Below are 27,040 nucleotides of genomic sequence, written 5' to 3' on the forward strand. Positions count from 1 at the left end.
TTCTGTTTTAATTAATTACAATGCTTTAGAAATGCTTTTTTGATGATCAAAAGAAATTATAAATTCAGCCGTAGAGTTATAGGCAAAAACTGTGCTCTAGTTCTTTGTCATGTACATGTTAACAAGGCTCGTGCCCTGTTTTTGTTTACTTAGGTTCAATATACCAGTAAAAATCTTTTTCAAGCTGATTTGTCCGTCTTTGTATTTGTTTTATGCAAAAACAAACAGTTTCTAACGCTGAACACATTCATTCTAGGTCTAAAACTTGAATTTTCACTTCAACAATCAAATGTGAATAAAAGCTTTGTTTATATAGCAAAGAATTGTAAGGTCTGTACCTTTCTTATAACTCAACGAGTGACACATTTATTTTGGTTGCTTATTTAAAACACCATATTGAAGGACTGTAAACATTAAAATCGGAAAAATATTTTTTTTTTACAGAAAATCGTGATCATGTTACTTTAATGGCTTAAATCTTCCTTGAAAACAATATAAGCAATTTATATAATCTTGTTTATTTTTAGAATGTATGTTAATTTATTACTTACCCCATATTGCCAACAAAAACCACTGAATTCTGGATTTAGACTTAAAGTTGTTTGCAACATACATAGCATAGTAGGTGACCGTTATACTGATGAAGTAATACACAGCCATTCCTAGCATACTAAGGAATGTGACCAGGAAAAGGTAGTGGATAATTGCAGTTATAGCAATGCACGCTCCCTAAAAAAGTAACGTTCCTTCTAACTTCTTTTTGACATAAAAATACATTTCTTAAAAAAGTTGCTTAAATAATTCTGATATCATGTTTTTTACATTTAAATTAATTGCTCAAATTAATAATTGCTTTATGAAAATATACCTCATTACTTTTCTGTTCAACAGCTGATATAAATATCAAATAGGAAAGAATTAACGATCCACAGAGGTTCATCATGATGATGTTTTGGTCACTTTTAATATATCTGAATTTAAAAATAAAATACCATTATTTCTTCATGTTTAAATGTTATGCATGGTTCAAGAATATTGTATAGGAAATGTATTTCTATATTTAATTATTTTTATTAGATCATCATTACAATTTTCATACCTCCATGTCAAGATGTAGATAACCAAAGTAAGAGCTGTAAATAATATGGAGAGAATCACCCCAACCAAAGACATTGTTTTCAACGATTGGTGATCCTCTATCATCTAAACAACAAATAAAAATAAAGTGGTAATATATATCAATAGTTCTGTCATGAAATCCCAATCATCCAGATTTTACAAAACTATATCTTACAGGAGAATATGGTCTCATCAAAATGGCAAAATTGGTAAGATGATTACACTGGCAAACTGTTTTCTTATGATCACTTTGTTTGACGTTACATCCTTTTTCTGTCCATTTGCTTGTTAAAACAGGATAACATTTTTTATTTATAACTAGGAGATATGATGCATTTATTTCGTCTGTCTTGTACATACGTAGTGATATACACAAAGCTATTACAAGAATTGTTAAAAATGCCTACCTTTTGGTAAAATCCCAAGAGACACATCTTGCTTGCATTCTAGTAGATTCATTCTATAAAAAATATTATGTAAACATTACAAAAAGTCAACTCAAATGCAATTCTAAACACAATTTATTCTTTACCAATGAGGACCACTTATATCAATCGAAGAGTAAGATAGACACAATGACAACATATGTCAAACATCTGACGTGGAAAAAACATTTTGGTATCTTACATTTGTTATGTGTCCAAATGTTAAAGTCAGAGGTGGAACCAATACTCCTAAGTCATTTTGCGTGGTAAGAGAAAGTATCTGAGAATTGACGAATGTTTTTTTCTTCGATTTCTGCTCTGAATTCCCTCCATTCTGATCACTGTTCATTTTTAAATCAATATGAATTATAAGTATGTAATTCCATATATATACACGAAGCATCACATGGATCTGATTCATAAAACGCGTTGTTCTGGTTTCTACATCTTCGCTAGCCAAGGGGGAGCAAAGTGGACAAAAAATCCTTGGCTAGCGAAGATGGGTTTCTAAGTCATACCTAAATCCTTGCTAGTTAAAGAATTTTAACTGAAATACATTATTGAAATACTAAATCATACTAGACTTACCTATCTGAAGCAGATGGCAATATATCTGACATCGTTTTATATATAACAGCAACATAGTTGATTGCTATGGAAAAGAAATAATATCATATTCAATGCAGTCTTAACTAAATGAACTCTATTTTAGGAAGCAACAAAACAAATTGCGATCAGAGTTATTAAATGAATATACAGTACTGTGGAATCATTAAAATTCGTAGATGCCAATTTTCGTGGATTGCTGAAATTTTATAGGTTCGTGGGGATGTAATTTCGTGTATTTTCTTAAACATACAAAAGAAAATATGGCTATATACCCTATTTTTTAATTCGTGGAGGATGTTTATTCGTGGTTGAGAGGTACCCACGAATTCCACGAAAATTGAGCCACCACGAATTCTAATGATTCCACAGTATATAAAAAACCCGATTGACAAAACTGCATTACATAATCATCCACGGTATCTTATTTAATTATTTCATCGTCGAATAGTATACATGTAATATTAGAATGAAAAATAAGTAGATTATTTAATTTTTTTAGTGAACTAAATCGCATGATCTAATCAGAATTTAACTACTCAGTTTATAGTTTAACATTTTTATATATACCATTTTCCGCTTTCATATTTTGTTTTGGTAGTTCAAGAAAAGTAGGATTTTTTTCGGTGATTTCAGACGTGTTGCTTGGTGACACAACCGGAAAACGTATTCCAGTTTCATCTATTTTCGTTTGGTTAACAGTTAGCTCTAGACAAAAGGAAAGAAATTACTGGTTAGCCAAACTCTTCAGAAAAATAAAAATCCATCAGTAAGGGATACTAATAGCAAAATTACCGAAATTTGAGCCACTGAATCGTGATGCCGTAATATTGCCTCTTTGAATCACAATCTCACTAATGCGCTCCATATTCCTTAGAATGGAGCTTGCGTCTTTATCCGTCTAAGACAAAATATGATAAAAACAATAAAATGAGATGACACTTAATGTATAAATACTTTGCTCTGTCTCAAGATATTTATGGGGCAAATCTTTGTAAATTATTTCATATTCAAATATATATCAAGGTTAATCTATACTACCTGAGGATGCTTCCACGCAGGTTTCGGGTTTTTTCACCGAATGGGTTTTGAGAGTATATATTAAAGAATACTAACAAATTCTCAATAATTTATAATTATCCTATCTTATCAAAGAAAGTTTATTTTAACAAACTTGAGACCCTTCGCCCTGGAATGCTTTAGGCTAAGTTCGATTAAGATTCGGTCTGCGGTTCTGGAGGATGTAAAAAATGTAAAAAAAAAAAAAAGTTATGGACGAACAGACAGACAAATGGATTTTGGATAAAATCTGATCAGACTACATCACTTGAGATTTCAGATCAAGTAAACTAAAACCTTTGCCAAAAGCTGTGCATATAAGGATTTCATTAAGACAAATCAGGGGTCTCCTAGTAGTTAATGTGGGCTGACTGATTATCTTTTTCAACCGAAATATTAAAGTTTAAAGAATAATGAATATCATTTAATGAATATCAATCAACAGTTTAATAAACACATGTCATTAATATCAAAGTTACATTTACCTTGTTACTGACAGTCGTCCAAGACTTTGAGTTATTAGTTGACAACACATTGTCTATAACAGCGTAGAACACCTTTAAAGGGGGAAAAGGCAATTCAATTAAGAAAAGGAAACAAAACGAAATCAATATTTAAATATTAACAAACATGTGGTACAAGTATGACATAACAAATATGTGGTGTCATTTTATAATTATAAAATGTATTTTTTGCACAACACATAATGTTGAATATGATTAGAGTTATTTGGGTATCAAATAATGATTGTGATAAACAAGAAATATCTAGTGAGTAAAAAAGTTGTCACAAAGTGAAATTAGTTCACAACATTTTGGAGAAAAATTACTTCCAAATAAAAAATGATTTTAATCACATTAGTAGACACTCTTTGCCAAAAAACTTACGTTGATAGAATATAAAATTCAATAAAAAATTGAAGAATATGATCTCAAACTATTTATAACAGTAAGAAAATTGATGCCTGGAAAACCCTTCATCAACCCCCAATTGTACATTATCTGGATCCATAGAATTTATTTAATTTTTCCATTAACACCAAATGAAAAACATCTTTTGTAGAACAAATTATAAAGATACTTAAAAGAGATTATGACCTCTTTTTCGATTGCTGACCCAGTAGAGTTAGTGACGTTGACAATTTTCTCTAAAACGTCCAGAGAAGAGCTCAGATCCCCAGCACTGAGCTCATTAGTCGACGAGGTAAGATTCTTCATCAATTGTAGAGTGTTGTTGACGGCTTCCTGAACCTTCTCAGTATTTTCTAGACCATCTTCTATTATTGCATCCATCTGTTCAATTAAATTCTTTTATATCAAGTGATTAACTAGTATCAAAAGCTGACTCAAATTTACATTGTGTAATTATTACCTCTGATGAAGCGCTCGTGAAAGCTTCAGTTGTGCAATTAATAAGGCTTGGAGATTCCCACACTCCAAGTTGTGTACAATACCGTATTGCCATTCCTAAATTAAAAGTAAAACTAGCTTTTAAATATTCCCTTTATTCTTTAATTACTAGACCAAGTGCCTGTTTGAAACTCACGTCCCTCAGGTATAAGGAAACACTTTAAACTAAAAGCAATGATTTCTTAAAGAAAAAAATGTAGTATATAATGCAAAAATAGTCAACATTGTGACCTTTCTGTTTGACAGGACAAAGTTCCTGTTTCGTTGTATTTGCAAGTGTAGTATTCCAAAGTATTCCTTCTGACCATTCACTTTCACATCTCTTTTGTTCTACAGAAATCATAAAACAATTTTGTACTGATTGTTACATAAAATATGGAAAAAGACATTCGATTCGCTTAGTGACACCAGATTTGTTGACGTCTTGTTCACTAGATTGATTTTAAAGGCAAAAACCCCCCATTTTTTTAATATTTGTTTTCGCAATGAAATGAAACTACAAAATTTTCAAATCCATAATTACCTGGTTTAAAGACAGTAACATAAACAGAAACAAATATAGGGTCCTGGTAGCTGGAATGTGTACATGTGTATCTACCAGTATCATCTTCCTTTGCAGTAGTTTTGCTCCATGTTGTTGAAAAGTGTGAATTGATAAAATCTACAACGGTAACGTACAGTGGAATAAAAGAAACCACTTAAAATATAGGCAAGAGCCCCTATGCGTAAACGGTCACTTAGTATTCAACAGTCAGGCGAGGAATCAATGGAATACACTTTATAATGATAATACTATCCTTGCTTTATAAGCTATGATAAATGGATGGAAAGATATATGGTAAGGTTAATATACCTAACAGTCTTTAGGATAGTTAGGAAACTTAGAAAACTAGGATGGGGGTTACATTGTTAGTGGTGGTATCGCTATGGTTGTTTGCCCTGGGCGGGCCTTATAAATTTTGTCAAACTGCTTTGATAAAAATCAACCATTATGTTGTATTTTTTAGATATTTCAATTCATATTTTTTCAAGGATAAAGCATTATCATTCAATTCATTAAAATGACTGAACATTTCATGAATCGCCTAGCTCTGAATGTAAAAATTCAATGAATTCCTCTCAATTAACATGTACTAGTAATTGATTGACAACCATATTTATCATGCCTGGTTTAGGTGGGAAAAGGGTCGGGATTGTTACATGTATATCATAAACCTTGACCATGGAGTAATAAACCACATGTTATCAATTATTTTCACAGACTTGACAAGGCAACGTGCTCATTCTAATCATGATTTTAATTGACCCCCTATATAAACTAATATAAATAATATCGCTCTAGCTGCAGAACTTCTGAACATTAATTTAAAAAATATCAGTAGAGGTTTTCTTGCTGATCGTCATCGTGTTCTTTGAATGCTAAATTCTTGACAGTAAAAAAAAGTATATTCTTGAGATTTCTTATTTTTCTCACAGTTTAAACCTGAAATCATTGATCATCTGAAATTGTTTTTTTTATTAATGTTCATATTTCCCTACATATTGTACATTTCGAATTTGGTAAATTGTGGCCAAGAAGTACATGTATTGTCAAATTAAAAGTTAACGACCGACACAAAACAAACAACACCGGCGTCGGGAATAACAATACGTCTTCTGGGTACGTCAGGCAACCTAAACATTTTGTTTCCGTAAACGGTAATATTGAAGCACTAGTATAATAAGAGAATATCTCATTTTTTAAGTACCTGTTAACACGGTCCCATCTTTAGTCATCACAAGGCCTCCATTAGTAACATCTAGCAATGACTCGGGATTACTGACTGTACACTGAAGATTGATTTTCTCTCCCGTCATAATTGAAAAGTCGTACTGTGGTGTCATAATAAGCACCAATCTAGGAATAACTAGTCAAACAGGAAACAATAAATATACATCTGTTTAATTGATATCCGTAGCGCATAATATTCTTTTAGTTTATTGATTAACCTAATATATACTAATACTTTTTCTTTCATAACTTCTTTTTATATATACAAAAACAGTATTTATTTATCTCGATTTGTTCTGTCAATGTTGTAAAAAAGCAACAACATTTAATCTAGATTTATGCTAAATTCAAGGACAAAATAATTTTTATTTTAAAATCCTCACTTTTTTAGACACAATTCTTACCTGTAACTATCAAATGGCTGGATAAATATATAGCATGATTCGTCACTGTGATTTTCCATTCTCCTAAAAGAATAATAAACACATCAACCCAATATGCGTACGTTATAGAACTGCATTGCACGTACGGATCATATAGACGTGCACTACATTTAGTTTAACATACCTTTATCTCGCTGTAAAACGTCATTGATATGCAAAGTGTGTAAAGATGTATTATTTTCTGTTTCAAGTGACGTCAGTTTGTATCTCCTTGAAGAATTACTAATTAAGTATCCACTATGAAACCATTGAACCTCGTACATTGTATTACTTTTTAACTGTAAAGTCAACCAGCCAGACTTTCCTTCACGCAGTACTGAGCTGCTACTTTCAAAGTTAAGGATTTGTAGTATAACTAGAAAGAAAACGACAAATGTTTTTATTAATAACATTGTTGTTTGAGCAACATTAGATAGTCGGTTATGTATACTATGTCAAATGTTAAACAGAGACAACCATTTACATCCATCCTTTTTTCAAACAGACTGAGAATGATTTTTTCAATTATTCTAAAAACTGAACATCCCTTTCCAACATCATATCTAAAATCTGATCCATAATGGTTGTGGAACTACCGAATACTAGTTTTTAAATATGGTGCACTAGTGTGCTTTCATATTTGTTTCACATGATGTATATGTAGTCTCAATTTTCTTTAAAACGGTTTTCTAAAAATATTTCTCACGCAGCAATGTTAAGGTGACCCGGAACAAAAATACGGCTGAAAAAACATGTACCTTAAATCAACGAATAAATAGTGTGAACATGAGTATTTCTTAAAAATTTTATATCATATATTGACAATGATGTAAAACATTATTATTGCATTTTTGTGACACAATATGTATTAAGTTGTCACGTGACGTGCAATTCCTAACATAGCATATTGTCTGATTAAATCATATCGGCACAGGTGAAAAATCCTTTGTTATGCCGTTCACCTTGATGTTTTTGCTTGGGTTTAAAATAGATATTTTGTTTATTAAAGATATTGCTAAACATTTCGCCAAATCATCAAAATAAGGCATATTTTTACTAGTTAAAACTGATTTCAATATAATTCACTTTTAACGTTACGATACTTTTCCTGAGACCTATCAAAAGGAATGCAGATCGTGACGTCGAAGTTGAATATGACGTCATACTGTATGAAGTACAGACAAGTGACTTTCCACACATCGCTTTGGGAAGCCTAAACATACCTAACATACATAATGTGTTCCCCATCCTTGGTCGGTATTGTATAAATGAATCTAAAACACCCTTAAACAACGTTAACCCTAGTATAAAACCGATATCACACGCTCTAACAGAGACACACTTAGTATAATTTAGACTCGTAATACATTAGAGTTAATCTCATTCAGAATGCACGTAATACTAAGGTTTAGTTGAGTCTGCTATTTTTTAAGTAAATAAAATATAGGTCATAAATAAAATAACAATTGAGGGTTAACATCTCATATTTCTAATATAGCAGAAATATTTGAGAACATATTTTCTTAACTTTTTATATTTATAAGACAATTCACAATTGGAGGAAAAATTGATTCAAACACATTTGAATTAGTAGATTACTTCTGCAAGATCAAGATGTATTATTTTGGAAAAATATATACATCTAACTTTGTTTTAATGTGCCTCCTCATCAGCACTGTAAAATTAGATTGGTCCAAAGATGAACGATCACAATTTAATTTTTTGATAAGCATTTGGATATATTGTCTGACGGAAATTATTTTCCTCTGAAATAAAACTTCTATTAAACTTTGTTCTAAAGGCTAACAATTAAAACAATCTTTGAAAGGTGTCATGTTAGAATTATGTTGGAGATTTTCCAAAAGGTAAGAAACGTATGTATATACTAACTGTTTTCACAGTTTATTCCATTGAATCCCGCAGCACAGTTACATTGGTAATCATTTACAAGGTCTGTACATGTACCGTTGTTTTGACAAGGATTTGGCAGGCAGTCATTAATATCTGTATTCATAAGTTAGATTGCATTGTGAAATATAGAATATGATAAGAAATTATTGATAGGTACTCTGGTATTATGTTTTTTATCTATACTTAATAGAATGAATCATAATGTAAATTATATCCTATCTACTCAAAAATATAGCTTTTGATGAATGATGTCAAAATACAACGTGTATAAGCGAGACAACCCCTTTTAGCTAAAATGATTTATCGAAATGAACCAAACAACACTTGGCAGAATTAAAACTCAAACTAAAAGTATATTCTCATCTTACTATCTGTACAGTTTGTTCCAATAAACCCGTCTGGACAATGACATTGGTAATCATTGATCAAATCTGTACATGTTCCATTGTTCTGACAAGGTTTAGCTGCACACTCGTCTATATCTGTAATAATTGTAATTATTGTGAACGTACACAGTTTTATCACATTGAAAAAAATGTGATAGGAAGTTAATTGAAATAGAAAAGTTAAGTGGTGCCCAAATCAATTATCGTCGAAATTGTTTCAAGTTAGCTTCGAAAGGGCACTTGCCTCAAAAAGTTCCTTTGGTTCTGTTCGAGAGGAAGAGTTTATGTGAAAGGTTTGATTAAAAATATACTCACTAATATGCAGTGGATCAGTGTGTAATATACTTCTGTATATATTTAAAATGTCTAATGACTTACGTAGGAATTATTTTTGCTACAGACGTTGGAAAACAATTAATTAACAAGGCATTAATACATGTATTGACATCAGAAGCATTGATATTTTGGGAGGATAGACGCCATATATATTAATTAACCCCAGTTTAGTCTTTATGATTAAACTTTACACATTAAATATTAGATCTAATAGACAACCAAAAGGATCCCCTAATCAAAGAAAACAAACCCTACCACGACAAATAGGTTATAAAGGTAAATCATACTGCTACTTACTATTCATACAGGTTGTTCCATTAAAACCGTCTGTACAATGGCATTGGTAATCATTGATCAGATCTGTACAAGTTCCATTGTTCTGACAAGGTTGAATTGCACACTCGTCGATGTCTGAAGAGTTGAAAATAAAAGGCATCAGCCATTGAGACTAAACAGTACAAAATCACTTTTAGAACAACTTTTTGCATTTCCATAAAATAGTATGCATACTGTTTTCACAGTTTGTGCCATTGAATCCCGCCACACAATCACATTTGTAACTATTGACAAGGTCTGTACACGTTCCATTATTTTGACAAGGATCCGGTAGGCATTCATCAATATCTGTATGTTTAAGTAAGATTTCATTGTAAATTTGTGATAATAATATATATCAAAGCTGATCAAACATGTAACTATTTGTCACAAACATCAGCATCTCTCACCCTCCAGTGAAATAACAACTATAAAAAAATCAACGCTCTTCTCTAAAAAATTATTAGAATACTTCTAAAATCGCAAAAATCGCTTCTTATATCAGTTAAGTGTTTAATCAAACCTTAATCACGGTGTAGTACCTAAGCGGCTGCCATTGGTAAAATTGACGCGGTCAATGTTTCTATTTGAAAATTATACAGCTACTAGCTGAAAAAAATGGCCGAAATAGTATTTTTCTTTGCACATTAAACAAATTAAAATGCCCTTATATTCAAACGTTTTAGCTTAGAAGAGTAATTGATAGCCCTTGCGGAACAAAACACAAATTTTAACACTAAAGTATCAGTATATATTTCTACAAAATAAAGATTTTAGATTAAATTTAGCACATGTCATAGCAAACTAGTCTATTGTACTTGATTGAACCATATTTAAAGACATTTCTAAGAAATTTAAGCAACAGATTACTTGATATTAGTACTGTATATAGTTTGCTTGTCATTCTTTTCTATTTTAATCGTTTATAAAAGAACTATAAAGATTTTACTTCAAAGAACTTATTTTACGGCTTCTATTGGACATCAGCACCGGTTTCTATTGGACATATGTAGTTCCTAATTTGAATGAAGTTACTTCCCCGTTATACATTAAATTAAACAATTATGTTCAGTGTTTCATATTCTATTGAATATATGATCAGTCTATGAATTATGCATCATTGGATTTCTATACTACCGTGGAATCATTTTATTCGAGGTAGTCAGTGTTCGTTGGTAGCGAATAATTGCCTGCTTCGTGACGACGCAATTTTCATGGTAGTGCAATCGGGATAATTTTTATAAATATTAAACAAATGATTGTGTATAGGTTTGTGGGGATATAAATTCGTGGGCAAGGGTTACCCACGAATTCACGAACATTGCCCCCCCCCCCCACACTAAAATGATGATTCCACAGTATTTAAACTTGGTCAATATTTTCATCGTTTAGTAAATATTACTTTTCATGAACATAAAATAGTTCGACAAGAAATAGGTTTATTAGTTGTTGATATGTATATTCAATGTAACGGATTTAAATTTTTATTCATATTATCTTTGTTGCCAAATCAAGAGTTTTTTTTTCTCATTTAAAGCTATTTATGTTCAAATTGTATTTTTGAACTGCTGTTTAGGTACCATGGTAACACTATTTATTTACCAATGAAAAATTTTAAATAATAAAAAAAATCATAATAATTTGTATGCGATAATTTTATTCTGTATAGCTGAAACTGCTGCATTGTCTTACAATTTGTGTTAAAATAGCTTAAATTGGCCATTCTTCAATCTTTTGATTATGTATGTATGTGGGTATCAAAATACGAAATCAGAAGAAAAATCGATGACTATGCATGGCCACCGAATTTTAATATTTACAGAGAATGGGTCTTTAAAATATAAAGAATCATGCGAAATTTAAAGGAAACTAATTTAAATTAATAATTAGAGATCTTGTTTTTTAATGTGTTTATTAATTGAATTTCCATATAAAGTAAAATTTTGCTAGCTTTTGTTATACCCAATCTGTAAACTTATCTTATTCAATGGTCAATATGTTTCCCTGCAAAGTTATACTTCTCAAATAAAAACATCCTCACGATATGTAAAAATCAAACTAAAAAAAAAGTTGTGCGGAATTATTATTTTATTAACATAAAGATACAAAGTATCTTAAGATAGATGTTAGTTTTCAGCCATATACGCGTAAGTTTTCTTATCCTTAATGTTGAACAAAAAGATTAAAAGAATTAATTTGGATTCGCATTCATCCCGACTTCCATTTTTTCCCAAGGTTTGATTTAATTCCGTAATTAACCTTCCTTGATTTCTTTATAAACATTCTACTTTCTGATGCCCAAATAGGCACTGACCTCCCCGCTGTAAATTTAGTCTTTAAGTGCTAATACGTGACTTCCCACCCATTTAGTCAAAACGTTCATATAGCAGCCAGTGCATGGTTTTCAGTTTATAGCCGGCGCTAACAATCCAATGTTTCAAATAGCAACTTTTAAATTTCATGTGTATTCAATATCTTTCTTTTAAAAAATACTTTCAGATTCATTTTGTCTTCTTTTATAAATCAGAATAAATTCACACATATTTTCACGGGTCAGAACCAACACAATCTGTTTTTTAAATGAAAAAAACAAGCAGAAAACCTTGTTTGATGTGCCTTTTGATTCGTCACCTACGAAAGAAATTTTTCTATATTTGGATACATATTAGGCCATTTATCAAATTAATTTTATTATCAAATTCAATAATTCCTTTCATGTTCCATGCACATCGACTGTTTTAGAAATTCCTTGATTTTGGGATCCTTTGTGTTGACGTTTGGCGTGACTCATGAAATCTTTATTGACTAGCAGCCGTTCAGTTTTCGAATAGAAACATCGAGCGCCGTTTTTTACCGATAGCAGCCGTTTAGGTACTACACCGTGTTTATGATTAAAACAGATTTAAATTAGACTTTCATATAATATATACTCATCAAATGAATATTATGTGATCTAAAGTGTTAAAATGTAATACTATAATAAACGTATAAAAAGATTAAACTTTGATTTAGATTTAAACATTCTCTGAACTAAAAAGAGTTATGTCATACCATGTAAATAACTTTAGAACTTCACATATAGGTTTGAAACGCAATTTATATTTCTTACTGTTTAAACAGGTTGCTCCATTAAATCCGTCTGTACAATGACATTGGTAATCATTGATGAGATCTTCACAAGTTCCATTGTTCTGACAAGGTTGAGCTGCACACTCATCTATATCTGAGGAGATGATTGTTCAAGGCATTTACTCAGTCAAGCCCAACAATCAAGAAATATTTTGAAGACATGCAGTTAAGTATCATATTTTCAGGGACGAAGATCGTGTGCATTCAAAGTGCTTACTGTTTTCACAACTGGTTCCATTGAATCCTGCCACACAATCACAATGGTAATCATTGACAAGGTCTGTACATGTACCGTTGTTTTGACAAGGATTAAGTAGGCAGTCATCAATATCTATGTATACGCATAAATATTCTGATCAAAAGCATAAATATTCATGTGATTTGACATCTGTCAAATTAAAAATTTAAAATGAATTCCTACAAATCAATCTCATACTGAAATATGCCATATTCCAACTTACTATTTGAACAGTTTGTGCCGTTAAATCCGCCCGTACAAAAACATTCGAAGCTATTAATCAGATCTGTACAAGTTCCATTATTCTGACAAGGTTGAGTTGCACACTCATCAATGTCTGAAGTGATAAATGTTCCAATTATCTTTTTAAGTTAGACTTTTTAAAGAAAACTAGTTTTTAATATTTTCGAAGACAGAATAAGGGGCTTACTGTTTTCACAATTTGTTCCATTAAATCCCGCAACACAATCGCATTGGTAATCATTGACAAGGTCTGTACATGTACCGTTGTTCTGACAAGGGTCTGGCAGGCAGTCATCAATATCTGTATGTACAAGTTTGATTTTGAAGTAATATATAGAATATGATCAGAGTTTATACATACGCTGAACAAATTAATAAATATTTTTTTCTGAATAGCATTTAATAGAATTTTTCAATCTGCCTTAAGGATAGAAATTGTTAAAGAACTATATAATTTTTCACTCGCCCCTCCCCCCACCCCATCTTTAAAAATATATATATATATCATATATTAAACATTCCTACGTCAATTAATTATACTTTAAATTACTAAATCAGATTTATTTTAAAAGATATTATGCAGAAGTATACCAAATGAATACAATATAATATACATGTATTTTGACAAGATATCAGTTATCGTGAAAAAAAGAAAGTTAAAGTAAACAAGAGGCCCATGGGGTCATATCGCTCACCTGAGCAACAATGACTTTATATGGGCATTCAAAGATTATTTTGCCATATGGCCACTCAGTAGAAAAAAAAACCGTAAAATGTTCAAATTTTACACCTATGTTTTGCATACACTTAATCTTTGACATTGTACCTTTATGAAATACCATTTTACCGAAAATAAAATCCTAGGCAAGATATTTAACTAATTTTTTGGTAGGAGTTCACGGTGAACCTTCAGTTCTCGTTTTTTTAGTCCAACCCCCCAACCCCCACCACTTTATAAAGAGATCAAAATGTATGAGAGCATATAGGTACATTTTCTTCCTCAGTTACTTACTAGCTATTGTATTTTATTTTTAAAAAAAATCCTATATGTGAAAGAAGAAAATTATACCTCAATGCGCGAATCAAAAACATTCAAAGATTTAATTGGTTTTCCATTATAAATGATTGTCGTTTCCTGGCGTGATGTCATTTCGAATGGCGTTTCAAAATCTTACTCTTTTGACTGATGAATAAACTATAAAACTGAACAATGTTGTCACATGATAATTCTAATCAATGTATTGATAAGCATATCGCTCTATCGTACTTAGGCCCATTCATTATTTTCATCTTCATTAGAAAAGAACAAATGGCTACAAACAAAGATGCTTTTCCGCTGCAATATTTTTAAAGACAAACGATAAAGCTTTTATCCTCATAAAGATAATGTGTCAGAACTATGGCAACTGTTTGAGAGCCTTCTTTTTTATGATATTTACTTGTGTTTTAAAAAAAATATCCAAATTGGTGTAGATTTTATATATAGAATTTATATAAGAAAGGGCACCAGAAAGTAGTTACTATCATCCTTTTGGAAAGACGTTTCTAATGAATAACCAAAATTTCAGTGTGAATCGTAGAATTTTAAGGAAGATACAAACCTTGGTTTGATTCATGTTTTTGTTTACATGAATTTATTACATTCAACTTAAGAATTTTAAACTTGGTATTTCCCTTTTCAGCATATAAAGTATAAACAAATTAAAGCATGACTTTTGAAAATTTTAAGGAAGATACAAACCTTGGTTTGAGTCATGTTTTTGTTTACATGAATTTATTACATTCAACTTAAGAATTTTAAACTTGGTATTTCTCTTTTCAGCATTTAAAGTATAAACAAATTAAAGCATCACCTCAGCTCTTTGTACAAACATAGTATTGTGTACAAAGCTCTGTTTCTTGCTTATAACTCGAAACTTGACTCTTAGATAAGTCAGTAATTATAGAAATTGCAAACAATTAAAACAAGAAAAGAATGCACTAAAACAAAGAGCACATTTTTTTATTCATCATAAATATAACTTTATATTGCTAGCAGCGAAAATAATCTCCGTTTATACTAAAAATGCTGAGCATCTTAAAAAATCACGTTACATTATTCAACCATTACGTAGAGACAGAGACTTATATAAGTATATAGTATAAACGTCCCTGGTAGAGATCGTACCGAATTACAAATAAAAGGAATAGTACAAATGAATTGTATTTTATAATATGTTGTTAGTGCATCAGATTTTGCTCTTTTTGCGCAGGTAAACAATCAGCGGTCTCTGTTTGAATTCATACGTAAATATTCCAAAATACCAGTGATAGTTCCTCTCAAGTTCAAAGGCATAATTAACGAAAATGAAACTAAAATCAAAACAAGCTAAAACCACCGTCACAAGTGAACATGTCAACGCATTGTAATATCAAACCTTAATTTACTTCACAAAATCGGCACAAATACATTATGCAAGTTTCATATATTCCCTTCGCACGTAAACTGTTGCACAACAAGCAAATTCATCTTTGACATTTTGACACGTTTTCGTTCGTCGAACATGGCTGCCTGGTTTTCAATGGGATTGTGTAAAAGTAGTCCGAGACATTTGTCGAATCTACAGTTTTGGCGAAGGAAAATTGGCGATTTTCAACTTATTTGTAATTTTTTATGAAGCAGAAATGATACAATCGACTAATCTGAAGATGCTTTTTGATATCTGATTAATGGTATGTGAAAAAATAACTCAAAAACTAGAGCCGAGCTCGTTGCAAAGCAACGAGTAGGTCTTCCGTCGCAACTTCGTGTCGCGAAAGGATTGTCCATCAGTCTGATTAAAACACCTCCTTCTCCTGACACTTGCCAGAGCCTGACAGACCCTGTATTGATGAAAGGTCATCTTTTCACCACCATTTCTTCTTACAAATTAGAGCTTTGGAAAATTGATTGGAACTCTTCAAATGGAAACCAAAAAAAAATTAATTCATGCCTGTTTTCTATGTAACCTCTAGATTGAGTATTGCACCACTCATTAAACAGATAAAGGCATATCTTTGCTAAGTAGGTGTTAATTTAGATTGTATGCAAATGTGGAGGTCAAGTGGAGATAGTCTGTTATTGATACAGTGGTAACAACGTTATTGTTGACAAACGACACGCACGTTTCTGATACACGAACGATCACGCACGATACACGAACGATCACGCACGTTACACGGACGATCACTAACTTACTGAATTTTCACGATACACGAACAAAAACGATAAAACACGCAACCGAACGATTCTACACCATTAAACACGCAAAATCAAAATTAATTTTTAAGATTAGCATTAAGAAAACGTATTGCTTTAATTTGTATTGCTTTATGTTTGTGTTATATTGAAAAGCGGCATGTACAGTAGCAAAGCACTGTTTTATATTTTACGAGTAAACAATTTACACATCCATACCAAAAAAAAAAATGATTTATACACAAATATTTTTTTTTGTCTCCATAACGAATAATAAATTACGTGTAAATAAAATGAAGATAATGCATTAACTATACGAAATTATTTACATACGAGTTGACTGTTTATGTAATCCAGTTCCCTTACGTACGATTTGATTATGCGGGATAGAGGTAAATTTGTTACCATAGAATTTCAATTTTACACAATGAATATTTTCATTATTTACAGTACATATATAATTAACTTCTTTTTTTTTTAAATTTTAAAGCGTCTATAAATTTTTTATTTCAAACAAATGTTTACAAAATGTACATGTACCAGATAGGAATGCGTATCGAATTCTCATTTGAAAGAAAGACGTTGGGGATAATCGTTTAGTTTAAAACGGGGAGTGGGTAAGCCTGGCCGCTTTCATTTAACGTGCCGCTCTTGCTAATATGATTAAAAGTATGTGTCAAGACACAATGGATGCTTGATATAGGCTGACTATAACATTATGCAAAACTAACTCGACCGAACAAAGGATTGAGTGAGCTGTGGAAATACTTGATAAATGTATTTAACATCAAAAGAGAGAATGACTTTAAACAACTGTCAATGTTCTTCTATAGAAAAAAAGTTTAAAATTCACATTGTTTTACAAAAACTACGTGTCGTTGTTTTAAGAATAAATCCTGACATTCCGTAAAAAAAGTTACAAAACGAAAAAAACGCACGATCACGCACGAACACGCACGGTAAAAAACGCAAACTATTTTTCCTGATACACGCACGATCCCGCACGTTACACGAACGATCACCCACGTTACACGAACTATTTAACACGATTGGCTTGTCAACAATAACGTTGTTACCACTGTACAGGTCTATCAGAACCTGGCGAGTGTAAGGAGAAGGGAAATGGTTTTTAATGATACTGGATTATCAATATGATAATAGTAAGTTCAAGAAATCGAAAACGAGACTCAATTTCAAAGTATTATTTTCATACCAGGCAAGTTCTTCGTTTAACTTACTTCAAGTTTAGGATAACTTTAAAAAGTACATCATTTATGTACAGGTATATAATTACATTGTAATTTAATTATAATAAAAGTGTGGATGTGGCGATGGGGGAAATCACCTAAAAATCAATTTTCTAAGCATTAACTTAAGGGAAATTTTGGTTGAGAGAAAGGGGAGGGGGGGCATTGCTCCCACTGGACCATCTAAAAGGTACTGTTAGCAAGCTCACAAATGATATCCCCGCTTAGAAAGAAGTCATTACTCACGTATTTCTCTATTAGAGAATAATGGATGGTTCTTTTTCTTTAGTAAGTCAGACAAGGCAGGGTATATTTACAGGTCACAAGTAATCTTTATGTCAAACTCTAGCTTTTACTCATTTCCATTAATACAAGATATGACACATGTTTAATATGACTTTGAACTTGCGCAACAGACCCTGGGTCAAGTTCATAACACATCATCGGTCATCAGGAATCTTTACATGAAATAGAAACTCCCAATGTTTCTCCTTAAATGACTTAGGGACAAATCATTACACACCCTCAGTTCATAAGTAATCTTTGTGTGAAGTAAGAAATTCCAAAGTGGACCGGAAACAAATTTTGCACTTTTCCTGCCAGTGACCTTTACTTTGTCCAAATGACCTTGGGTTTAGGTCATGACGCTTCGTCAGGTAATGAGTAATATTTGTATGAAGTAAGAACACTTCCAATGATTCTCCATCAGAAAGATATAGACCGTACACGACGTACGGACGGACAAGGTGATTTTTATTTACCCCCCCCCCTCAATTTTTTTTCGTGGGGTATAAAAATCCTTTTCGCCCGTTTTGTGCGGCACAAAGAAAGACCTATATTTTTCAATTATTTCTATCATATCACATATAAATATACATGTAAATGTATGATTTGTATGCACATTAATTTTGAGTTCTTTTCATCATCGTCGGAAAGGATAAGAAACCCTTAGGGTCCAATAATGTCTTACCATGGGCATTTGTCAATTTGCATCACTAAATGATTTCCAAGCGGTAAGCTATCAAAGCTTTTGAGATGTTACATGTAGATTTTGAATTTCTATAGATTTAAATTTAAGGTTAGGAAAAACAACACTTTTTTATACAGTAAAAAAAAAATCTTAAATAGCTTTATGTACGCGTACACATAAATAAGAAGATGTAGCGAAAGCTATAAAGACTTTATTTCTTCTGTTCTAGACTTTTTCAGAGTTAACAAGCTACAAGTTAACAATGTCCCATTTTGACAAGCTAGATTAAAAATAAAATATTCAGCTGAGTTTTAGGTCACTTAATCTGCATTACAACCTCATACTACACAACTTCAATGATTTTTTTTATCAATGTGCATATAACAATAAGTAAAATCCCCAAGAACAAATATCTATCGCAATTAAATGTATACATTTTTGGGAGGCAGAAAAGTCGCTATATTATAGTCTGCAAGTCAATTGAACTACTACAATTATTTCAAAGAAATAAGAAACTGTCGACACTTGCAGTACTCTGATGATTTAATGACGATCGACCGACTTTATTGCTTAATGTAGTCGTATATCATTACTTCTAATCCTGAGAACAAATTTTATTTAATCTTTGACTTGAAACTGTTAACTTATAAAACCAGAGACATAAATAACTTATTAAGTTATTTATGTCTCTGATAATAATATTGATATATTTTATTCTGTTCATAACTATAGAAGTTAAGCGTGTTCAACAGGTTGATTTTTTAGCCACATTCTCAGATTACGATATCGCACCTTTAATGTGAGGTTGATTGACATCGAATATTTAGACACTTATTGTTTAACAATTGACCGCTGCAGTGAAAGCATCCTTTCAAATGTTACTCAATTATTTATCAATTGCTGAACTGCAGCCCGGGGGCAATATTCTGAGCTATGTGCGCTGACGCCACACGATATTTTCGGTCGCACGTGGAGCGTATTGACTTAGCATAGACTGACCGAATAAACACACGGGTGGGAAACTGATATACATTGAGGAGAAAAATGTACACATGTTAAGTAGTCGCCAAAAATAGGTCTTCGCCACATTTTGAAAAAAAATAAAGCCCTTGCACTGTGATCATGAAACCGATAAAATCTAAACAAATCTTGTTTAAAAACTCATGTGAATATTTTAAAAATAATCACTTAATCCCTCAATTCTGGACAATTCTTTTATCGTGTCAGCCTCTACCGCCAATCGCAACTTCTCGGGCCTTTCCGGCAAGCTCGGAAAAACACTTCAAATGTATTACCTAGGCGTCTGTGACCGCGTAGATTTTACGGTGCTAGAGAATTCTTCTAGAACTGCATCGGTCGTGTGCAGTACGAACCGGGTGAGGGAATGTTGGCGTAAAGGGTATAAGGTGTAGGCGCGCTGTAGGCCGTAAGGTAAAAAACGAAGGGTAGGTTTGCCGTATTCCCGAAGGTCCACCAGTATACAGTTCTAGAGAAATAAACAGGCAATTGATGCAGGATTCCGTATTTATTGGCCGAGACTCAAAGATGGCAACATTATAACAATTTAACAGACAGACATGTTACAAACAAGTCGGATATGGCCAGTAGTGGCCTCCGGACTCAAGACTCTGGGTGAGTCGGACGTGGCCGAGGCTGGCCGCCGTATTCCAGACTGCCGATTGACAATTGTACATAACTATTTATAAGAATATGAACAATAAGTATAAATTGACAAGTGATGACATAAGTAAGCTGAGTAAAAGGTTTACAGATATAAAATAATTAAATAAACTCAATGAGTCTTTGATGTCCAAGATATGAAAAACTGATAATTGCACAATGTTGTTTTAAGAGATTAACAGTCCTTGAGACATGACACTCTGTCTCTTTGAAATCACATGTAGAGTCCGAAAAGTGTCAATCACAAAATAAACTTGTAACTTAGTAAGAAATAAATTGTGAGAAAATATTACGAAACAGATGTTGAATTTTTAAAGTAAAGTCCAAAATAAAGTTATAATTAAACAGTGAATTTTGCACGGTGATAGTTTCCCACCACTCCGGGGAAAACACGTCCTCGTGTTTTGAATGGAATATCACATTTCTCCTATGTTCTTTGATTTTCTTACACCGGTGACGGACGTTTGAGGACAGCTGAAGTTTCTACAGTTGACCGTTGTTTCCTGTTGATGAACAGAGAAAAATGTCTGCATAGTTCATGGCGGCTGGCACTTTTGTTGTCCATCGTTGTTACGTTGAGACTGAGTTGATGTTCAATGGGGGGAAACTCGCAGGCTGAAGAGGTCCAGGATCTGACTACTGCAAAATATATGCAGCAGCCCCGGGCGTTGTTGTTACCCGGATTCTCCACCAATTGTGACCGCGTAGATTTTACGGTGCTAGAGAATTCTTCTAGAACTGCATCGGTCGTGTGCAGTACGAACCGGGTGAGGGAATGTTGGCGTAAAGGGTATAAGGTGTAGGCGCGCTGTAGGCCGTAAGGTAAAAAACGAAGGGTAGGTTTGCCGTATTCCCGAAGGTCCACCAGTATACAGTTCTAGAGAAATAAACAGGCAATTGATGCAGGATTCCGTATTTATTGGCCGAGACTCAAAGATGGCAACATTATAACAATTTAACAGCCCGGGCGTTGTTGTTACCCTTAGGATTCATCCACCAATATTGTGACCGCGTAGATTTTACGGTGCTAGGGAATTCTTCTGGATCTGCATCGGTCGTGTGCAGTACGAACCGGGTGAGGGAATGTTGGCGTAAAGGGTATAAGGTTGAGGCGCGCTGTGGGCCGTAAGCTAAAAACGAAGGGTAGGTTTGACGTATTCCCGAAGGTCCACCAGTATACAGTTCCAGAGAAATAAACCAAGTGATGAAAGATTCCGTATTTATTGGACGAGATTCAACGATGGCAACATTATAACAATTTAACAGACAGACATTTTACAAACAAGTCGGATATGGCCAGTAGTGGCCTCCGGACTCAAGACTCTGGGTGAGTCGGACGTGGCCGAGGCTGGCCGCCGTATTCCAGACTGCCGATTGACAATTGTACATAACTATTTATAAGAATATGAACAATAAGTATAAATTGACAAGTGATGACATAAGTAAGCTGAGTAAAAGGTTTACAGATATAAAATAATTAAATAAACTCAATGAGTCTTTGATGTCCAAGATATGAAAAACTGATAATTGCACAATGTTGTTTTAAGAGATTAACAGTCCTTGAGACATGACACTCTGTCTCTTTGAAATCACATGTAGAGTCCGAAAAGTGTCAATCACAAAATAAACTTGTAACTTAGTAAGAAATAAATTGTGAGAAAATATTACGAAACAGATGTTGAATTTTTAAAGTAAAGTCCAAAATAAAGTTATAATTAAACAGTGAATTTTGCACGGTGATACGTCCATGACAACCCCCCCCCTTTTTTCATAAAACTTGATATAATTACAGCACATTTTATGATCTGTTGAGATGTGAGCTATACTTCATTAAAGGTATCAATATACACTAAAATATAACACAGAAACGACATACAAGACTTCTTGCCGATACTTATGTTAATGGGAAGCGACTCCATTTTGTATAAAATTCTAACATCCGGTGATGTTAATACATTCGAGGTGTTTTTCCAAACTTGCGGGAAAGGCCAGAGAAGTTGCAATTGCCTCTACCGCATGTGTTACATGTAATTTGATATTTGATTTTTTTTATCCTGCCTTGACCGCTTGGGGACTGTTTCATTTTCTAAATTCGGCTAAATAATGCTTCCAATTTTGAGCGCTCTCTCTCTCTCTCTCTCTCTCTCTCTCTCTCTCTCTCTCTCTCTCATTTTATGTGCAACCTTATGATGAAGACGTCAACTACTTTCTACGATATCTATAAAACCTCTCAGAAGTATTTAGCGGAAATATTCGTGGGTCAATAAAAAAAATCTTATATTGAAACACAAGTCAATCTTACATGTACCGGTCAAAATCTCGAATAAACAAATAGTTGAAATCGTACAACATATCAATAAACATGCACGTGTGATAAAGTACATGTAGAAGAACACGAAGCTACCGCGGATCACTTGTCCACTCGCGCGGGATCTCCTTGGCTATGTTCTAGGGGTGATCATCATTTTAAGGTTTTATCTTTGTGGTTTCTCGTTGTTTATCTATAACATTATTAGTACATGTGTAGTTTTTAGAACATTTTAGAATTACAAATTCACTATTAATTTATGTCTGATGATGTTTCTGATTTGGAATAATATCGCTTTTATCATTTTTTAGAGGGGCTTCTCAATTCACATTCTAATGTTTAATTAAATAAATTGAAGGTGAACAAATTTTAAGAACATAAAATTGAAACAGTTCTTGTATATATATCTTGTTATTAGATAACAGCTGAACTCTAGGTAATGCAGCCGCGACCAATTTCCTCGGCCGCGGATGAGGGATCGGATAACTTACGTAAAGGTAAAACACACATAGAGAGCTCAGAACCCAGGAAGATTTACAATGTTTGAAGTATGATGACTAAACTCTAATTGATATAAGTTTTTTTGCCCTTTAATCCCACAGTTGATCTATCTGTCTGATACTGCTTCAGTTCGGGAATGGCATTGTTTTTATGATTAAACAGAACGATTTCTTATTGACACTCTATCGTTTAATTCAAATTAAGAAGAGTAAGCTTTAATGTCATTGTGTACGATTCTTCTGTTTGCGGCTAAATAAAATCACATTTGAGAGACGCGATTCTTGTGTATTAGATAACCGCTGACCGCTAGGTGGTCCAGCCGCGACCTTGGCGATCGATTTTCTCGGCCGCGGGCGAGATGGGTTATGTAATGACGCACACAACTAAGAATTTAGGTCGATTTGAAATGCTTGCAGTAAAATGACTCAAATCTATTTCATGGAAGTTATTTTTTTTTAAATCTAGTTTATGTATCTCACTAGATAAGAAAAAGAACGTTTATATTTTCTCGTTTTTTTTTCTTAACGGTTGTCCACTATTGGACCTAAACAGAGGTGACTCCAAAAAAAGGCTGTAAGAAAAACATGTACACGTTTACTTTTTAGACACTTTTTCAAATGAATCAAAGCATCCCGTATATGCTGGTATACTTTCAGCTGTTAATTTATGTACGTTATGCGCACGAAGACGATTCGCTTACTTGCCAAATGAATACAGGTACATGTTAACAAGACAAGCTTTTTACACTCATATTACGCATTACCGGTACAAAATAATTTTGTAACGACATTGATAACACAATAATGAACAACTTTTCTATCGACAGCTATAGCGAAATATTAACCATTTTTGAGTTATAAAGCGAAGACTTTTAAGGGCTCTAGACCCCTAATTTAAGGGGCCAGCCCTTTTTCAATGGTGTCAAGTGAAAGCCCTTGATATTTTGCACATATTTTGTTCTATATGTGTTTAGAGATAATTTTAAACTAAAGGGCTACATAACAAAAACACAACCAAAAATCAGCATTTTTTGAAACACAAATTCAAATAAATTTTTTAAAACTTTAAAGGAGAAAAACTGTAAAAACAAAACTCGGAGGACAACGTTCAAACTCTCTATTTTTAAGATTTGTGACTTTGTAACACATGCTGTGAGCGGTTTCAGAGCCTTTGCGTGCACAAGAATGCCTATATTTTTGGGAAAAAGGGGAATAACTAGGTACCGGATGTGTCGATTTCAACGATTTTCCTTAGATATTGAGAAATAGTAACTACCAATAGGCTCTGAAAATTAGAACTTTATTGGACAACAAACAAGCAGGATATTCCAGTTTTAAAAAACGTCTAGAAGAAAAAAAAGAATAAAAAGAATTACCAACAGAATCAGTACAAGGTCTTCCGTTGAAAACGGAAGACCTTAATAAGTTAAACGCGATACAGGATAATTGGGACAGCGCGGGACATATAGTCCGGACTATTTTTACACCGTCCCGTTTTCGATATACGAAATACCGGACCCAAAGTTAAACTGATCGACCCACATTCTTTCTTTATTATTATTTTCGTTAGTTACTCAAATTTGAAACAGCATAAGCCAATGATTTTGCAATTCATATTTTCCTTTTCATAGGGATTATTTAGGCTAAATTACGTTGAATTTGACTCAGAAGTTTTTGAGAAATTTTTTTAAAAAAATGCACCCCCCTTCTTCTACATTTTCGAGGTTTTCTCCGCTTTGAATAAAGATCGGTCTTTCATTTCTGCAATTTATATTCCTTTTACCATATAAAAGGATGATTTGTGCCAAATTTGGTTGAAATTGGCCAGGTCGTCTTAGAGAAGAATTTCAAAATGTAAAAGTTTACAGACGGACGGACGGACAAAATGTGATCAGAAAAGCTCACTTGAGCTTTCAGCTTAGGTGAGCTAAAAATAAAACGCTTGATTTATTTTTAAAAGTAATTACTTGACATAATGAAGCCAGGCCCAATTTGAAACTCATCCTTATACCAAACATACTACACAACCCAACTTACTATTTGAACAGTTTGTTCCATTAAAACCGTCTGTACAGTGACATTGGTAATCATTGATCAGATCTGTACAAGTTCCATTGTTCTGACAAGGTTGAGCTGCACACTCATCAATGTCTGATATGATGAATGTACAAGGGGATTATTCAATAACAAAAGTCAATCATAAAAAAATTTGAGACACCTAGTATTTGACATTTTTATAGACGAAGATCGTATGCATTTAAAGTGCTTACTATTTTCACAGTTTGTACCAGAGAATCCTGCCACACAACCACATTGGTAGTCATTGACAAGGTCTGTACATGTACCGTTGTTTTGACAAGGACCTGGTAGGCATTCATCTATATCTGTTTTTAAGATAAAATTTATTTATGAAACACAATATGTGACTAAATATTTGATTTGCACTTATCAAACGTATGAATATTCTTGTAAAAAAGAAAACATGATCTCACTCGTAACGAATAAATCTCACATAAAAAGTAGAACCAATGTTAACTTACTTTTTAAACAGTTTGTTCCATTAAATCCATCAATACATTGACATATGTAATCATTTATCAGATCTGTACAAGTTCCATTGTTCTGACAAGGTTGTTTTGCACATTCATCGATGTCTGAAATATAAGTACAGGGCAGTCAAGCCAAAAAAAAAAAACATCTTTAAATAACAATTAGGTTTTGATATTTTAAATACGAATATTCTATGCATTAAAAGTACCTACTGTTTTCACAGTTTGTGCCATTGAATCCTAACACACAATCACACAAGTAACCATTGACAAGGTCTGTACATGTTCCATTGTTTTGACAAGGATCTGGTAGGCATTCATCTATATCTGTGTGTATATGTAAAAATGTGTTGGAAACATTTAAGACAGAGCTTCATCCCTATCATTTAAATTAAAAAAATATCCTTTAGTTGACTTAATCATAAAAAAAAATATACAAACAAATCGAAAGGCTATCTATGAATAAAAAAAATAAATATAAAAAATCAAGAACGCCTTTATCGCAACAATACCAGTAGAATCTTTTATTCCTATTTGAATTTAAAATTCCATCGCCATATCTTTAACAAATCCCTGGGTTGTTTTTTTTTTTACATTTAAGTTCAACATTTGGAATAAGGATCCCTGAACCTTATCACATTAGGGACTTTCTATTGATTTTATGGGGAAACAATTGTTTTAAGAAATCATTATATGCATATATATGGAAATCAGATTACACATGTTCTATGTATGAAAATGTACATAAAAATGTGAAGCTTCTGTGAATCTTAAATGTTTTATTCATTCACACATAAATGTAAACGTCCATCCACAAATAAACGATTCTATAATAAAGAGCTAAATGGCTAAGACTCAGAATTTGACCAGTACTAATGCAAATGGGTTTTGCTTCGAAAATGATTTAGAAACCATAACCTACTTGTTCAAACCTCATACTAAACGTGTAAAATATCCAAACTTACTTTTTATATAGTTTATTCCATTAAACCCGTCTGAACAATAATATTCGTGGCCAAAACGGAAAAGACAATGAAGAAAAAAATGATTGCGTCTTATGGTGCTAAAAACTTTGTTATATAATATGTTATTTTATCATTCGTTTTAGGATATTGCAGGACTTCAATGTTTTACAATACCTTGTAAAACTTACACTAATACCAATTGTAATCCATACTGGTTGTTAATTGAATGTTCTGA

At 32.7% G+C, this 27,040-nt stretch overlaps 1 protein-coding gene across 4 annotated transcripts in view; it reads right to left on the reverse strand.

The window, feature by feature from the left end:
• Positions 1-27,040, reverse strand: part of LOC136269675 (uncharacterized) — a 129,751-nt gene that overhangs the window by 73,442 nt on the left and 29,269 nt on the right. For all 4 annotated transcript variants that reach the window (XM_066086595.1, XM_066086594.1, XM_066086598.1 and 1 more), the window contains exons 14-42: positions 26,054-26,167; positions 25,832-25,945; positions 25,562-25,675; positions 25,329-25,442; positions 13,557-13,670; positions 13,350-13,463; positions 13,106-13,219; positions 12,869-12,982; positions 9,955-10,068; positions 9,742-9,855; positions 9,091-9,204; positions 8,702-8,815; positions 6,957-7,187; positions 6,794-6,856; positions 6,367-6,525; positions 5,142-5,279; positions 4,850-4,948; positions 4,581-4,675; positions 4,307-4,501; positions 3,695-3,766; positions 2,946-3,051; positions 2,721-2,858; positions 2,133-2,196; positions 1,747-1,885; positions 1,527-1,579; positions 1,295-1,403; positions 1,100-1,203; positions 869-971; positions 552-729 (exon numbers count right to left, since the gene is read on the reverse strand). In XM_066086595.1, coding sequence (XP_065942667.1) covers positions 552-729; positions 869-971; positions 1,100-1,203; positions 1,295-1,403; positions 1,527-1,579; positions 1,747-1,885; positions 2,133-2,196; positions 2,721-2,858; positions 2,946-3,051; positions 3,695-3,766; positions 4,307-4,501; positions 4,581-4,675; positions 4,850-4,948; positions 5,142-5,279; positions 6,367-6,525; positions 6,794-6,856; positions 6,957-7,187; positions 8,702-8,815; positions 9,091-9,204; positions 9,742-9,855; positions 9,955-10,068; positions 12,869-12,982; positions 13,106-13,219; positions 13,350-13,463; positions 13,557-13,670; positions 25,329-25,442; positions 25,562-25,675; positions 25,832-25,945; positions 26,054-26,167 — 3,414 coding nt within the window. The remainder of the gene's footprint in view (positions 1-551; positions 730-868; positions 972-1,099; positions 1,204-1,294; positions 1,404-1,526; positions 1,580-1,746; positions 1,886-2,132; positions 2,197-2,720; positions 2,859-2,945; positions 3,052-3,694; positions 3,767-4,306; positions 4,502-4,580; positions 4,676-4,849; positions 4,949-5,141; positions 5,280-6,366; positions 6,526-6,793; positions 6,857-6,956; positions 7,188-8,701; positions 8,816-9,090; positions 9,205-9,741; positions 9,856-9,954; positions 10,069-12,868; positions 12,983-13,105; positions 13,220-13,349; positions 13,464-13,556; positions 13,671-25,328; positions 25,443-25,561; positions 25,676-25,831; positions 25,946-26,053; positions 26,168-27,040) is intronic.

Source organism: Magallana gigas, chromosome 6, assembly GCF_963853765.1.
Source record: "Magallana gigas chromosome 6, xbMagGiga1.1, whole genome shotgun sequence".
In the NCBI taxonomy this organism is placed as follows: Eukaryota; Metazoa; Mollusca; class Bivalvia; order Ostreida; family Ostreidae; genus Magallana; species Magallana gigas.